Genomic DNA, 15,118 nt, shown 5'->3' with positions numbered 1-15,118 from the left:
TGTAACTGATATTTCATATATTTTCCATAAACTCCAACAAGAAATTATGTAACTTGTGACAAAGATGGATAACAGAAAGTTATTTTTAGTCTTTGAAGTAGGAGGAGAGATACGCCTCCTTCTGGCACCATTTCTGAATGACTCCAGGATGCATACGCCAGGTTTTTGCATCTGTACCTTCGTGCGAGTGGATCATGGAGCAGTCGCGGATTTTCTGGAAAAATAAATTGCAGTTAATGGAGATTGTGGAGAGATGGATTTTTAATCAGAGTATCACTCACACGAAAATCACTCAGCTCTTTTTTCGTGTGCTTTCTGGGCCGTTGGCGTTCAGAAGTCATGCAATTCCTGCAGAGGTACATCCGGTTGTTCAAGTGCCAGTAATCACCCAGTGGATTCTCATCGCAGACACCACAGATGTCCGTGTTACGTTTGCAGCATTTTATTTCAACCCCCAGTCGCAATTTCACACTTCCACCGAAACTGTGGTCGAAAATTACGCGTCTTCTGATGGCTGTGAGATTTCGGTAGAGACCGGGCCTTCAAAAAAATAAAATAATCCAGAAAAATATCGAGTCAGAAGAGAACAGAGTAAAATTATTATTATCAATTTTCCATATGAAATTCAATTTTTACCGATTTTTATTGTTCTGGAAATTTTCGAAATTCACGCAGAAATAATGACTCTAAATAATTATTACATACACACAAAAATATGTACCAAAATGATTAATTAAACATTTTTATTCAATTTTCTTAATTAAACTCAATGTACCAATCGTGTACTTCCATCGCAGTCTCAATTAATATACATAATTTTGAAGCGAAAATTTCGAATAAATGCTGACTCACCCTGGATTTCGATTAGCCTCGAAGACCTTTCTTTTAGCGGTTGATCCGAAGGGCACCTTTTGCTCCCTGACTTTGCCAGGGAAGGAGGGTACATTATAATCGCAAGGTGCGGGATAATCCTCAGTATGACCTATCGAAATGGCGAACCTCCCCAATCCTCCGTACCCCTTTCGGCTGAAGCTCTTCGGACAAGGTCTCGTAGCTATTCCCTTGAATGCCGAGAGGACGTCATAACGTCCCGGTCCAGTACTCGGATAATCCTCAGGCATATAATACCGCATAAATGAATTCATCCCACTCTTGAGACCGATGTCTCGAAATTTCCCAGAGCCGAAACATATTTTCTGCTGCTCCCGCTTCTTCACGATGTAATTGAACTCTAAAAATAATAAAATAACAATAATAATAATTATTATTATCATTGTTCGTTTCACTCTTTTATTCTATTTCTGTAATTTTTATTTGTTTCGTCATTTCGTCAATTTATCAGGAAAAATAACACCGCAGGGGCTTGATAGGATGAAAATAAATAATAATGAAGTTATTAATGATAATTAAATTAGTGATTATTATGGAGAATTGTTATGAAAGGCTGAAGGGTGGGGAAATAACTTCAATGGAGAGTTGGACACTTGAAAATAAAAATAATGAGATGAGAGAAGATTAATATGTTATTTGCGTGTAGTGGAATGGATTTGGCGGTGAATTGAAAATGAAAAAATATTGTATTGGTGATTTTAAACACGAGGGTAAAGTCCGCACACTTTGACAAACACGGGGGTAACTATGTATCGGATATTACTTTAGTTTGAAATGAATGCGCAAAGGTGCACTACGCACGTACCGTCGCGACATACCCACATTGCAAGTAATGCACTTTGATATTATCGCGAAAATTTAAAATTCACTGGATTTTTTTTTCTGTCAACTTTGTTACGTGCTATTAGACTCGGTAAATCAGTAATACAGATTTGAGTTGTACGATTTGGGGATTACTATGGCAACCAGCCCCACAGTAGTTTCTCAAATCGCTGATTATTGACTGAATTGTTCTCAAATGCTCTTTTATGCGGATTCATTCGGAATTGCTGGAGTTTAAGCGGTGGAATGGGTACCGGGCACATCCGTAACCCAATTTCAACGTTTTTACGAGCACGCAATGGAAAACATTTATTTTCTTACCTTCCATTTGTACTGGGAATTGTGGATATTTGATAAATCATCGGCGATTACTTCCATCTGACAGATTCAACCGATTTTCAATTTTGCAAAAAATGTCATTCATTTTTTTTGCCACGACTAAAAATCCAATTGAATTCTGATTGACGTCTCTCTTGTTTAAATACTAATATATGATTGATTAATTATTATTTAATCCGAAAGTTTATTCCCTGATTTGTCCATTTTTTTGTATAGAATTTTCTCTCAAAAAACGAAAGATAACAAAAAATGTATATTTCAGATTATAAAATTCTGTAGAGGCGAAAACAGAATAAATAAATCATCAGATTATTCAAATTTGTCGCAGATCTTCTCACTCTATTTACTTGCAGATTATTCTCAAAATGCGAACATGATTTCCTGGTTTTAATTCTGGAAAAATGAAATGCGGAATTTTATTTTCGGTGACTAATCCCTAAATATTCTCGGAAAATCACTGGGGTGACAGTTCAGTGAAAATTCATTTCTGAATTTCTATACCTGGTTTCGAGCAATCATATACCTGAGTTCAACGAGGTGTAAATTACCCAAGTACTTGAGAGGGGGAGGAATAGGTAACGCACACAGTACACAAATATTTACAGTAATTCCCATTTTATGAGGCATACCAAAACAATACAACTACGACTCGAGAGAGAGGGGGTAAAAAATATTTATGAATATATTGCGGTAATATTGCGGGGGAAATGGCTAGTTGAAATGAAAAAATGAGGACAGAGTTATTTACATAAAATTCTCAAAATATCCCTCAACAAAATTTCAATTCCCAATTTTTCCTGAACCAATTCAGTAAAATTCGAATTTACATCGAATTTCCCACAAAGAAAACGCCTAAAATAAAGATAAGACCTAGACTGGCGCTTGCGCTTGCGAAATTAAAAAAAACGCATTACGACTGCTCATTATCGTTATTTTAAACGATTTTTAATTATCCTGTAATTTTGTTAAAGGCTGATGTTTTCGACTCAATCAAAACATTAGTTTGACTATCGAGGGAATCAGGGATTACTAGGAGGTGAAAAATACCGCGAAAAATCACTAAATAGAGTGAAGATTTTCGAGAAGCTATTGTCGAGGTCCAAGTAGAAAGGTAAACAATCAAAACAAGAAGACAATTTTATGACTCCTTTCGTGAAAAGGACGAAAATCCGTAGCAATCCACCCAACCAATCCCACGTAATCCATGCCATAAATGTTCCCTCATTGTTTGAGTCTCGTTGACGAGCTCAGCTTAATGGCCACAGGTAGAGACACCCTAATCACTGGAATTTACGCCCCGGAAGGTCTGGAGACAGGTTTTATTGCCTGACCCCAAAATTTTCCATTGGTGGCAAAATTTTTCCTACCCCCATCCACTTCTACTATTTCCACTACTTTCATCACCTTCTACCACCCCCCACCACTTTCAGGACCCGCAGATTATTCATAGACCGACATTTGCTGAATGTTCACCAGTTGTACAAGAAGCGATCAAGTGGAAACAAGTACTCCAGTCTCTGAAATAAAGTGCGAATCGTGAAAATTTGCAGAACGATCTGGATTACTTTGATAAACCGACACATTATCGACGTTTTACCGAATTTCAAAGTGAAATTTAAATATTTATATTACAATGGCCACTTGTCCTGCTACTTGGATAAGACAGAACATGTTCTCAATGTGTGAAGAGAATCGTCAGGAGAACAGTCAGAATCGAATACTGACAGAAGCTGAAGTCAGAGTGAAGAAATCATTGGAGAAACTGTCTATTCCAGAGTGGTACATCAACAATTGCTCGAAACCACCGAAGATTTTGGTAAATGGTATTGCAATCGAGAATCGCCCTGCACCCTGGAAGGGCTCCAGAAAGAACTCGTCAATGTCGACACTCTCCATGAAAAATTCCAAAGGTAAATTAATCATTGAGCAATTATTCTAACGAGTTTTCCATGTAATTAATATTGTTTATGGTATTTCTCTTGGGATTTGGAATCTTATTATTTTATTTCCATCTGCTTCCAGAAACCACGAAATCGGCCTTCTCCGATGCCCAGAATTTTCACAGCACACACAAGCTATCGAGGAAGCACCACAGGAGCCAGGGCTCTAGTTCTAAATTCACAGAGAGTTCAATGCCACAGAATGGGACTCTGGAACGCAAATCGTCCAAGCAGAAAAATTCACTGAATACAAGTGGTACTTTCCCGAGGATGTCAGTCTCCAGGAAAATCCAGAACATCAATATCGTGTTTCCACCTGCTCCGAAGCTCGACCTGAGTGTTGAAAGCCTGGAGGAGTCGAAATTCTCAACCCTGGAGGATTCAAATTTTTCAACTGCTGAGGAATCAAAATTCTCAACCCTGGAGGAGTCAAAATTCTCATCCCCAGAAGAGTCAATGCTCTCAGCCCTGGAGAACCCTTCGGAGTCTAAATCGATAATGGTAACAGATCTGGACGACCCGGACCCCGAGTGCCTGCGAATTCGCCGTCAGACGTACACAAAACCGAACGATCCAAAGAGCCCGGAGAGGCCAGAGTGCTCGATCTCTCTCTGCAGAACTCCAGACCTGAGATCCTCATTCCTGAAGACCTTCAAAGTCCGGACATCATCGACTCCCGAGGGCTCCCCAGTCTCCGTTTTCTCGACATCATCAATGGCCTCTCCCCTGTGCAACCCAATTCGTCGTGAATCGATTTTCACATTCCCAGGAATCGGCTCATCCTCGCCGCTAGCTAAACCCTTGGGACGAGGGTCTCCAGAGCCCCTGAGAAAGCCGCTCTTCTTCCTGCCGCCTCCAGAAATCCCATCATCACTGGAGACCACGATCGTGAAACCGCCCAGGAAGAATAATCCAAAGACCCAGAGGGAAAAGTCACCAGCTCCTGAATCCGAGAGAGCTTTGACTCCTCACAGAATCTCCCCTAGACCCACGTCATCATCATCAAACTACTGCGCAAAACTCCAACTCTGTGACAAATGCAAGGCAGACAACGTTCGCATCAGCCTGATCATGGTGTCCCCAGTGCGATCCCCGAGGACATCACCAACCTTCTCCAGTCCTCTGATGCCAATAACTGAGGATCAGAGGATGGCTCCAGGAACTCTATCTCGTCACAGCTCCAACGCCTCCTCTCACCTGGCATTCATCATGTCAAAGAACAAATCAACAGCAATGGAGAAGATCATAAAGAAGAAACGAGTGGGGGACAGTCAGTCTCTCATCCAGGACATCATCGAGGAGCTCCAGGAGAAGTGCCGATCTTCCCCACAGAGGACTTACACTTCTCCTGGCTCCAGAAATTTCGTTAGGAAGCTAGTGAGAGTCCTGGAGAAGAGTGACATCTACGAGGACAACTCAGATGGCAACCGAGAGGCTGAGGCGTACAGCAGTGAGGACAACAGCGATGCTGACATCAAGTCAGTGGCTTCCTCGACATCCCTGAGCTTCAAGGACTCTGACAGTGGCAGTGAGTCGGGGCCCAGATCACCCACTCTGTCATCAGAACCAGACTACGATTGGATGGCCAAAGCCAAGGATGAGGAGAAGAAACTCAAGGAGGAGGAGGAGGAGGAGGAGGAATCTGTATTCTGGGTTCCTGTCAAGAAGTCTCTACCCAGGAGCAGCTCTTTGATCAGTATGATGACGAATTCGGGACGGTCTCCCTCGATCAGTCCTATTAGGGTTCAACGGAGAGTCAGGAATTTCCAATGGAATGCTGGTGATACCTGGGGGAGCAGCTATCAGAGGACCAAGAGGCAGCTCCATCCGAGGCTCTTCAGGATCGATGAATCTGGAGTGGTGGACTCTGGGTACTCTGACAGATCTGAGAGGTCGTCAGCTACTGATGCTGGAGTCTCTTGGTCTGACTTCGAGTCTGTGCAGAGCCCCAGTGATATCGAGTCCTTCTCTGGGACAATCTGTAGGACCAGGTCGTAAGGATGGGGTAAGAAACCTGGTAGAGGGGAGGATTCGAGTCATAATGGAGGGAAAGAATGGTTATTGCTGCTTAAACTATATATATTTGAAGTTTCTTGATTATATTCTTATTGATTTATTGATGTGAGAGTTCGAAAAATTTGCGGTGAGGCGAGATCAAAAAATTGTACAGATATTCTAATAAAGAACATTCTTTTATATTCAAATGACCTTGACTTACTCATTGTTAATTCCTCGAATTTCCTTCAATTATCTAAAAACATTTCTAGTCCCCGAAATAATTTCCAAAAATGGCGTATTAAAAAAATAATAATAATAAAATCCTGCTATAAAATAAACAATTAGATTATTTTTTAAAGAAATATAAAAAAAATATAGAGCCTCGATTTAAAAGAAATAGAAAATTCGTTTATTTAGACTTTATCTTCACAATTACTGAATACGTAATAAATAATAATCCACAATTCTTAATGAAATTAAAATAAAAAATGATAAATAATCGTGCTATAATAATTTGGGTTGACGTTTGAGACTGGATATATCCAATATATTGTGTGGACTATGCGGAGTGTGTGGACTTTGCTTTGAGTGGATTAAATAATTGTCCCGTTGATAATCTAAAGCCTTCGGTGACGCCTGGAATCGTGGACTATCCATTTTAGGAACTTCAGAGATGGAAGTTCCAGGAATGTTATTCTGTATATTACTCAGTACAACACTAGTGAACAATTCCATCCCCCTTTGATGACTAGAAACATTTGGTAGCTGTTTGCTCCCTAAATACTTCATAGCAAGTGCCTTCATGTGCAAACTGGTGTCACTGGCAGATCCTGAGGTCTGAATGACATTTGCCTGATAATCCAGTCGAGGATAATACGAGGCGTCAATAGGAATAGGATTCATCCTCCTGCCATCGACGAGAGATTTTCCCTCGGAGCATCCAGACGTATCAGCGAATGTGAATCCAAAGAGCCTCAGCTTCTCCAGAGTCGACTGCTGTATTCCATTCAGCACGATTTTCGATCCATTCGCCTCCTGAACCATCTCTTTTTTTTCCTCCTCTTGAGTATTGTGCAGAATTTCATTCACCTGACACATGACATTATCATACAGAGTCCAACCAACTTGTGGAGTTTTTTTAACAGGTTCCACGTCTCCAGGAGCTGGATCTCCCCGAGGATTCGATGGAGCAACAGCTCGACCTGCTGGAGAATATTTCTCTGGATTCGGTGAACGATTTTCTCCGCTGGAAAATCTGGGTGTTAGTTTCAGAGATTCTGGAGGTCGATCTGTCAGATGATGAATCTGGTTTTGAGGCAGAGCTGGAACTTGTGGATTTATTTGAGGATTCATTTGGGGATTAACTTGTGGCAATTCTGCATAGGTCAGCGAATCTCCCTGAGGATTTCCCTGTAATGATTTCCTCGCCGAGGAGTAAGTGTTAAAATTGTTGCTAGCTTGAACAGTGGACGACAAATGGCTCTCTGAATCCTCGATAATCTGCTCCAGGGGGCCAGTGGGTACTTTTCCTATAGGAGCAGTTGCTCTAGAATTCAGATTTTTTATTCCCACTGGATGGGAAGATTTATCTTGATAATCAGTGACTGCTGGCGCATCGACATTATAAACAACTGAATCTTGAACAGTCAACTCGAAACTCGTCATGACTCCAATCGATACCTTCTTCTCCTTTATTAACTGTTTACAGCTATCGTCCCTCTGTTTCTCTTCAAGTTCCTGGACATCTCGAGAGCTCTTTGAGTACTGAAGACGTGGATTCTGAAGACCTGGATCAATTGGATTAGTGGAGGCGTTGTGAACAGGCAGAGGAAGCCTCTGGTAGTCATTCAATTCCCTGGGTCTTTCAGTCCTCATTGACAGAAGAGTTTCCACCTGTCCCTGGAGCATCTGTATCTGAGCATTTTGACTTTGGACCAGGGACAATAATTTATTAATTATCTCCGTGTTTTCAGACTGATGGGAGTGACAGTCGCAGGTGGTTTTCTCTCGTCTCGGAGGGCTTGAGACTTCGACTTTTTCGAGGTCTGAGGACTCCTGAGGTTTAGGAGCCACTGGGAGGAGCATCTGAGATCTTCTCGATGATGATTTCATGGAATTCGAGGGATTGCTCGTGGGGAGGATTTTTGGGTTCGCTTGGGAAGACTCTGGATTTATTTTTTGATAGAACTTCAGGCGAGAGTCCTTTGTGAAGACGTTGGTTACGGGATTTCGGGGTTTTTCAATTACTCCCAGGGCTGTGTTATGTTTTCTAGGGGCTAGTGATGACGGGAGGCTTCGTGATACTTTCTGCATGACCCCAGGGTCGATGGATTTCTGGGGTACTTGTTGCTTCCATTTGGCGTAGGATGTTGGCACAGTGGAGGGTCTCGACTCGTTTGGGTAATAAATTCGTTGTTGAGGGCTGTCGAAGGCCAATGACACCTCCGGCACTGTTGGCAGGACCTCAGTCTGAAACAGAATTCTTCATTGCAAAGATTGTTTATGAAATTTTATCAATTACAGAGGTTAGGATATTCACCAGTGCTGCTGTTGGATGTCGAGGAACTCTCGGCTCGATTTCCCCACTGATGTTGCAATTCCTGTTCGCCATTCTGGAACTCCGGGGATTCAAACTACTTCATCTGAACAATTTTATCTAAATAATTGTAAAACAACTGTTGTATTTGTGACAGACCTGAATCAACCGCCAACAATTGCACCAGTGCGTGGGAACTTTGAGGGGAAAAAGCACTAGAATTTCTGAAATCCTCTAGACTTTTTAATTCCCACGTTTTTGGAGGGGGAATTCAAAAATTTGAATTAGATAAACTTCAATTTTATTACAGCGTACTTTCTACAGGTAATTAAACTAAATGTTGATTAAAAAAGCATGATCCATTTTCTTTTTACAAATATATCGCCCGCTCTAGATTGGAATTAAATAAATTAGATAAATAAGTTCGTAAAGGGAGTAATCGATTTGTCATCGTTAGAGACGATGACGACGAAGCTGATTGTCCAGTCGTGCTAATTGATACAGGAAGCCCTCATTTGGATGAATGCTGCGACTCTTTCGTATCAAACGAATCGCCTCTTCTGCCAAAAGGTGACGTTTTATCATCAGGTAAGCGATAACACATGTCGCACTGCGAGACACTCCCACCATACAGTGAACGAAGACTTTCCCTGGAATTTTTAAACAAATCATTGACTCAAAACCTCAAAATAAATGAGAGAAAAATGAGAGTTAATTATCGAACGAGGCTAGACAGTCGAGTTCAATTGCATACGAGAAATAAATTACCTCCGCTTTTCATGGCGTCATCAATGAATGCAGCTGCTGTGTAGAAATATTTACTGATGTCTACCGATGGTAAATCTGCCAGAGGCAATCCCAAATACGTCATGTTGACGTCTCTGTAGTATTCCTTGTTCGTCGGGACGAACCCGAAACGAGTCCCTTCGGCTGCATTCAATACGTGAGTGACACCGATGCGTTTTAAATAGCTCTTGTTTTTAGCTGTGGCCCTGTGATTAAAAACCCCTGAAGTACTCAAAATAATTAATTCTATGGAGATTTTAATGACAAGGCACTCGTCAAAGAGTCAATGAAACTCTGAAGTCTTGGTGTCCAGATTTCGTGATTTATTTTACAGTTATCCTGTAATTGAGTTATTGAATTTAAATTTCTTACGCATCGCCAATTAAAATTCCAGGATACACGAGGTCGCAATCAATTTCTTGTTGGAGACGATAATATCGCGGATCATCACGATCCATATCAAATCCTGGCAAGGGTTTGTGCTCGACCGAAGTTGCAATTAGAGCTCTTGACAGATTGGATGCTGTGGTTTCGCCCCCAGTCAGAGGCTTTTGAAAATCCTAGTTCGTGAGAAAAAATAAAAATGATAATTTGTCTTACATTTCATCCACTTAGACCACAAAATCATTCTTACTGTCATCAACTTCAATCTTTCATTTACTTCTCCTATTGGGTACTGTTAATTAACACTGGAATTATTGAGGTGAATGGATGAAGAATTTATGGAGTCTGGATCGGAGAGGATTCCTGTAAAATATTTGGTGGAAGCTGACAATTTGATCTCACCCTGTCCCTATCTCTCCAAGTGGTTTTCATCTTATAGTCAAACGATTACTACCGCCAAGAGCAAATATTTACATCCCTTCCAGCTTATGGCGCCAGAGATAAGTATTTTAAGAACTCATTTTCATATCGAAATAATACTGGGCGAACTTGTCAGCTCGAAATAATACAGACGATGTCAAGATCATCGCCGAAGAATTTTTAAAATATTTACAGTGACTCGCATTAAATTGGATTTCAGGAATTTATTCCACTGACATTCAAAAGATTGCAGTAAAATTAATCAATAGAAATTAAACTGCGAAAAATAGTATTAATAAAAAAAGAATTAATCAATTAAATCTCTGGAGTTGCTCTCAAATTAAAAAAATAATTTTATAACTCAACGTAACAAAATTACCCAAAAATAGAAGAAGTATTTGATAATTTAAAAGTGCTTGAATTTCTCTATCGGTTCTATAAGAATTTTCATTCATGAATTTATTTTCCCTCCTTATAGCAGCCAATAGAATGGCAACAGTTGCCAAGTGGTGGGAGACCTTCACATGCAATTCGCCTCGATTTATTTTTATATTCGAATTCAGTCAGTCACCCAGTGGTGCCTAAATTATAATTGCAGCTATAATAAACGGAGTCAACAAGTTGAAAACTCGATAGTCTCTTCGAGGGATCTATATAAAAATAAACAGGTGAAATTTTTCGGAAAAAATCCTGCGCAAGCGTTTGGATTTTAACCTGCAAAAATCCACAGTCTCGTCAGTGCAATGTAATGTACTGTTAATTACAAGTATTTGAGTTAGAATTATTACTCTTGAGTATTCTACTGATTATTTAGACGATGAAATTATTGATGGCTAATGTTTCAGGTCTAATTTGACAATATTATTCTCACCTGTTGTGCCATCCTCTTGCTAGTGTCAACCGCAACGCATTTGTCCTTGTCCTTGGAATGATTACTACGCAGTTTAATTTTTCCTCTCAAAACTATCAATTACGACAAATCGGATTTGTTAACCTCATCTTCATGTCGAACCGACGTTGATCTACAAATCGTCGTTTCTCATAAAAACTCAGCGTGAAGAGCGCGAAATCGTAAACTCGTTGCTGATTAAAACATAAACATAAATAACGATTGCCACCTAGTAATTTACAAGTTAAAAGTCCCTAATTAACATCGTTAATCTCTTAATTTATGTCCTTAAACGTGTATAGGAGAATTTGGATGAGGTGGGCAATTCAGTGAGAAAATATCGCAGGAATATCTGTTTGAATTCATTTTATTAAAAAAAACTGCCGTTTGAATAATTTTCATGGATAACTCTAGTTCAGGTTTTGGGAAAATAAATTTATTAACAGAAAAAATATTGCAGTGAGGCAAAACATCCGGAAGGGATAAAGACGAAAGATAAAAAGAAAACGGTTCGAGTTCTCTAGGATAACTGTGTAGGGAAAATATTGTAACAATACTGTGTCGCGAATCGGGGAAGAAAGGGGAGAAATTAGAGGGAAAGAACAGAAAGTAAATAATATAGTACAAGTCTGGTGTATCGATTCAACGATTACCCTGTAATTCCGCGTCGTATTCCTCTCTACTTTAGTTTTTTGTCTCCACTCGCCCATTTCTTCCCCCATTTTATCCCTCTTTTTCTCGGTAACATTTACTTACTCCTTCATTATCCTACGTGTGTACTAAGTCGCCTGCGAAAGCTGCATATACATTTTTCATACATCAACATGGGGTGGAACAAGTGCGTGAATCATGCGCATCAGTAACTCGTACTTCAAACATTGCGAAATTCATTTCTTCATCCCTTGGAAATATTTGACTCCTTATTGTCTTCACAATCATAATTACTAATGAGCAACTTTTCAAACGAATAGATGAAATACTGGAATTTTACTGTGTATTAAAATCGCGTGAAGAAGAAATAGGAATGAAAAAATTAAAGTATGAAGATGTGTGGAATACAGAAGCACAACACGATTTTCAACTGTACAAAATCACATCAGAACTCATGGGAATTTGGCCATTCACGTGTGACAAAACATTTGCTAAAATTCGTTTCTGGTTTTGTATAATAACACTGGTACTTGAATTATTGAAAGGTTGAGAAAATTTGCGCCCTAGCTATTACGGCGAAATAAACGAAAAATTTGCTTTGAAACCTATTTATAAAAACAATGAGAAATGAGTTAACACTAAGTTGAAGATAATAGATAAATGTAAAGAATTATTTTAAAGAATTTAAAGAAGAGACCGCCATCTTATTTACCGCTTCAAAGATGGCGGCGGCTCCACCTCGTGTTTTTGAACAATTGTGGCAATTATTCGGCTTTTTCAAATCAATCTCAACGTGTTTCATCTGATTCAGAAAAAGTGAACCATTTTTTAAAGCCATCTTGTAGATATTCCCATTGCCTTTCAGTTGAGAATTCCCGGATCAGAATTTTCTTTACACTTCGGTCGAATTCTTCTTCACTTCCAAGGACTTTTAACTATTTAAAAAAAATTCCCTGATAATAAAATAGGCGTTCAGCAATTTAAATAGATCTTTTATATCGATGTGGAATCGGATTCTCATTCGATTAATATCAATACCCACTGATTAATTCTTACAGATCTCAATGGCAACAACTTTAACAAAAGACCTTTTACAAAATTGTGGTAATCTTAATGATATGTTAGTGTCAACTGTTGGCATACCGAGTGCACTACTGGGGATCGTGAAAATGACACTTCCAAGAATTTATTGGAAAAATATGGCTTACATGATAATTTCTGCCGCGAGGGATTGGTCAGATATCAGAAATTTGCAGTCCCAAAAAATAATGGAAAATAATAAATTGTTGGGAAGAGCAGGCTTCATTGTCCTTTTGGGCGGTTCATTATTTATTTCAGTGCTAACGATACTTCAGAAAATTCTAATTAATATGAAAATTAACGACACAAATTCAACTGCAATATATGCAGCCCTCGGGGCCGGTTGTTGGACATCAGATCTCTCAATTAATGTGTATTTAATTTACATTGGACAGAGTATTCAACTTGCTATCATGCAGTGGTGTGTAAGTGGTAATGACGCCTGCTATTATCACATTCTCACTCATTTGAGTGGTCAATTTGACATTTTGAAGATGAATTTTCAAAATTTACCCGCATCAAACACTGAAAAGCCTTCGATAATCCATGACTTTGTAAAACGTCACAATCATCTCCTGAAAATCTGTCATCACCTGGAGGAAACATTTAGTTTCGTAATTATGTGTCATTTACTGACAGATTTATGTTTCATAAGCGGCGCCTGTAAGCGAATTTTCTTTAAGTACCAAGTTCTCCCATAGATAAACCAATGGATTCTGCTTTTTAGTGATGATAATGCTGAAGACGTTTAACGATCAAGACGAATTCGGCAATCTGATAATTTTTGGATGCGTCACGATGTTCCTTTACACTCAAATATTTTTATTTTGCTTTGGAGGTGACGTTATCGCGACAAAAGCCGGAGAATTACTCAATGCAGTGTATAATTACCCTTGGTATCAGCTGCCGTCAATAGATCGTCAGAAAATCTTATTTATTATAACAAAGGCGCATTATCCAGTGCATTTTACGGCGTATCATTTCTATCGTTTGAATTTAGAGAATTTTAAGAATATAGTTAAATTTACGGCATCGTTGTTCTCTTTTTTACGTCTCTCCCTTCAACAGTGACAATTTAGGCCAGTCAATTGTAAATTGTATCGTATCATCAATAAAATAGTCCAATGTTAATTGAGAAAATTATAATTTTCATCCATAAATCATTATTAATTAGTAATTTCAAATGGCATATTGATATTTTTTCTCATTTTTTTAAAAATTGAATAAACCGTCACAGTGTCACCAACAGAAATCGAGAAGAACTTTCACCAACAGAGTTTTTGTAAAATTACTATAAAAACTAGTGATTTTCCCCCTCTCACACACTCGTCATTGAAAACATACACACGTACATGTTTTTCGGAGTTTGTTGACACGGACTTGTCATCCATTTCACCAAAATAACTTAAAGCATTGAAGGTAACACCAGCATAATACAGTAATTACTAATTTACTACAATTTCAAATAAATTACCAGTGAAACAACCAAAACGTCTCCAAAAATCTAACTGCATCAGTACAATTGAGTTCCACGAACGTAAACATTGTTGGTTAGAGTGACAAAGGACTTAGTATCAATGTCAAAATAACAACTATTTGTTCCATGTACTGAGGAATCGAATAATTGAAGGATGTCATCGGATAATCTAGGACGTGCCACTCCACCTAATGAGGAAGCAAAGAGTGCGGGTCAACCCCTGTCAGATTTCCTAGTTCAATTAGAGGACTACACACCAACAGTAAGTCCTCCCTCCAGTTTATTATTCCATTAAGAATAGCCCACAAAAATCATAAACAATGGCCTCCCCCAGGTACCTGATGCGATAAGTGAATATTACCTGCACACAGCAGGATTCAACTCAACGGATCCTCGAATGTAAGTGACCGACGACAGATTTCCCCTGACATCCCATCCCCCCCCCCCCAATTTTCATTAAAAAAGACATTAACCCTTCCAGAGTTCGATTAGTCTCATTGGCAGCTCAAAAATTCATCTCAGAAATTGCCAACGACGCCCTGCAGCACTGCAAAACCAGAGGCGCCAGTCAAACGACTAAATCAAAGGGCAAAGATCGGAGATACACATTGACGATGGAAGACCTCACACCAGCTGTAGCCGAATACGGGATAATCGTCAAGAAGCCTCATTATTTCGTATAAAATTACCATCCCCAACCCCTCAATTTTTGTAAGTCTTGTAATTACCTGCTACCCAGACAATAACACCCATTATATCGAATGCTAATCCTTTAGTCATTTCGATATTCACGAATAAATTCCACTGCATCAGAGTAATTTCAAGCTATTCAATATCATTATTTACCACAGCCCCAATGAATCTTTGTTACGTTGAAACCTAGGGTTGGAGGACGAAGTGGCGCC

General features: G+C 39.3%; 5 protein-coding genes across 8 annotated transcripts; 2 read left to right on the top strand and 3 right to left on the bottom strand.

Annotated features, from left to right (window-relative positions):
• Positions 1–59: 59 nt before the first annotated feature.
• On the bottom strand, positions 60–2,627 carry LOC105268529 (uncharacterized). 3 transcript variants are annotated; one of them, XM_011308161.1, is made up of 5 exons: positions 2,554–2,627; positions 2,035–2,445; positions 853–1,231; positions 282–540; positions 60–214 (listed from the first exon to the last, which is right to left on the bottom strand). In XM_011308161.1, exons 2-5 carry the CDS (start codon positions 2,039–2,041, stop codon positions 86–88), a joined length of 774 nt encoding a protein of 257 aa, XP_011306463.1. In that variant the 5' UTR covers positions 2,042–2,445; positions 2,554–2,627; the 3' UTR covers positions 60–85. The 3 variants fall into 3 exon arrangements, with proteins under 3 accessions (XP_011306463.1, XP_011306462.1, XP_011306461.1); XM_011308160.1 differs by lacking the exon at positions 2,554–2,627 and having other exon boundaries at positions 2,035–2,488; XM_011308159.1 differs by lacking the exons at positions 2,035–2,445; positions 2,554–2,627 and adding an exon at positions 1,697–1,836.
• Positions 2,628–3,366: 739 nt separating this feature from the next.
• LOC105268528 (uncharacterized) lies at positions 3,367–6,190 on the top strand. The gene is made up of 2 exons (XM_011308158.1): positions 3,367–3,962; positions 4,075–6,190. Exons 1-2 carry the CDS (start codon positions 3,686–3,688, stop codon positions 5,988–5,990), a joined length of 2,193 nt encoding a protein of 730 aa, XP_011306460.1. The 5' UTR covers positions 3,367–3,685; the 3' UTR covers positions 5,991–6,190.
• A 186-nt stretch (positions 6,191–6,376) lies between these two features.
• ana2 (anastral spindle 2) lies at positions 6,377–8,713 on the bottom strand. The gene is made up of 2 exons (XM_011308156.1): positions 8,530–8,713; positions 6,377–8,459 (listed from the first exon to the last, which is right to left on the bottom strand). The coding sequence occupies exons 1-2, from the start codon at positions 8,599–8,601 to the stop codon at positions 6,495–6,497; spliced, it is 2,037 nt and encodes a 678-aa protein (XP_011306458.1). The 5' UTR covers positions 8,602–8,713; the 3' UTR covers positions 6,377–6,494.
• A 97-nt stretch (positions 8,714–8,810) lies between these two features.
• On the bottom strand, positions 8,811–13,541 carry LOC105268524 (dual specificity protein phosphatase 3-like). Its single transcript, XM_011308153.1, has 4 exons — positions 10,988–13,541; positions 9,685–9,872; positions 9,295–9,518; positions 8,811–9,176 (listed from the first exon to the last, which is right to left on the bottom strand). Exons 1-4 carry the CDS (start codon positions 10,997–10,999, stop codon positions 8,980–8,982), a joined length of 621 nt encoding a protein of 206 aa, XP_011306455.1. The 5' UTR covers positions 11,000–13,541; the 3' UTR covers positions 8,811–8,979.
• On the top strand, positions 10,460–15,031 carry LOC105268526 (transcription initiation factor TFIID subunit 10). 2 transcript variants are annotated; one of them, XM_011308155.1, is made up of 4 exons: positions 10,460–10,784; positions 14,350–14,475; positions 14,548–14,612; positions 14,695–15,031. In XM_011308155.1, the coding sequence occupies exons 2-4, from the start codon at positions 14,368–14,370 to the stop codon at positions 14,894–14,896; spliced, it is 375 nt and encodes a 124-aa protein (XP_011306457.1). In that variant the 5' UTR covers positions 10,460–10,784; positions 14,350–14,367; the 3' UTR covers positions 14,897–15,031. The 2 variants fall into 2 exon arrangements, with proteins under 2 accessions (XP_011306457.1, XP_011306456.1); XM_011308154.1 differs by lacking the exon at positions 10,460–10,784 and adding an exon at positions 13,899–14,155.
• The last annotated feature ends 87 nt before the right edge of the window (positions 15,032–15,118 follow it).

This window comes from Fopius arisanus, unplaced genomic scaffold, assembly GCF_000806365.1.
Source record: "Fopius arisanus strain USDA-PBARC FA_bdor unplaced genomic scaffold, ASM80636v1 scaffold00058, whole genome shotgun sequence".
Classification (NCBI taxonomy): Eukaryota; Metazoa; Arthropoda; class Insecta; order Hymenoptera; family Braconidae; genus Fopius; species Fopius arisanus.
The sequence above is the reverse complement of the archived record's forward strand: the minus strand, read 5'-3'. Positions and strand labels throughout refer to the sequence as shown.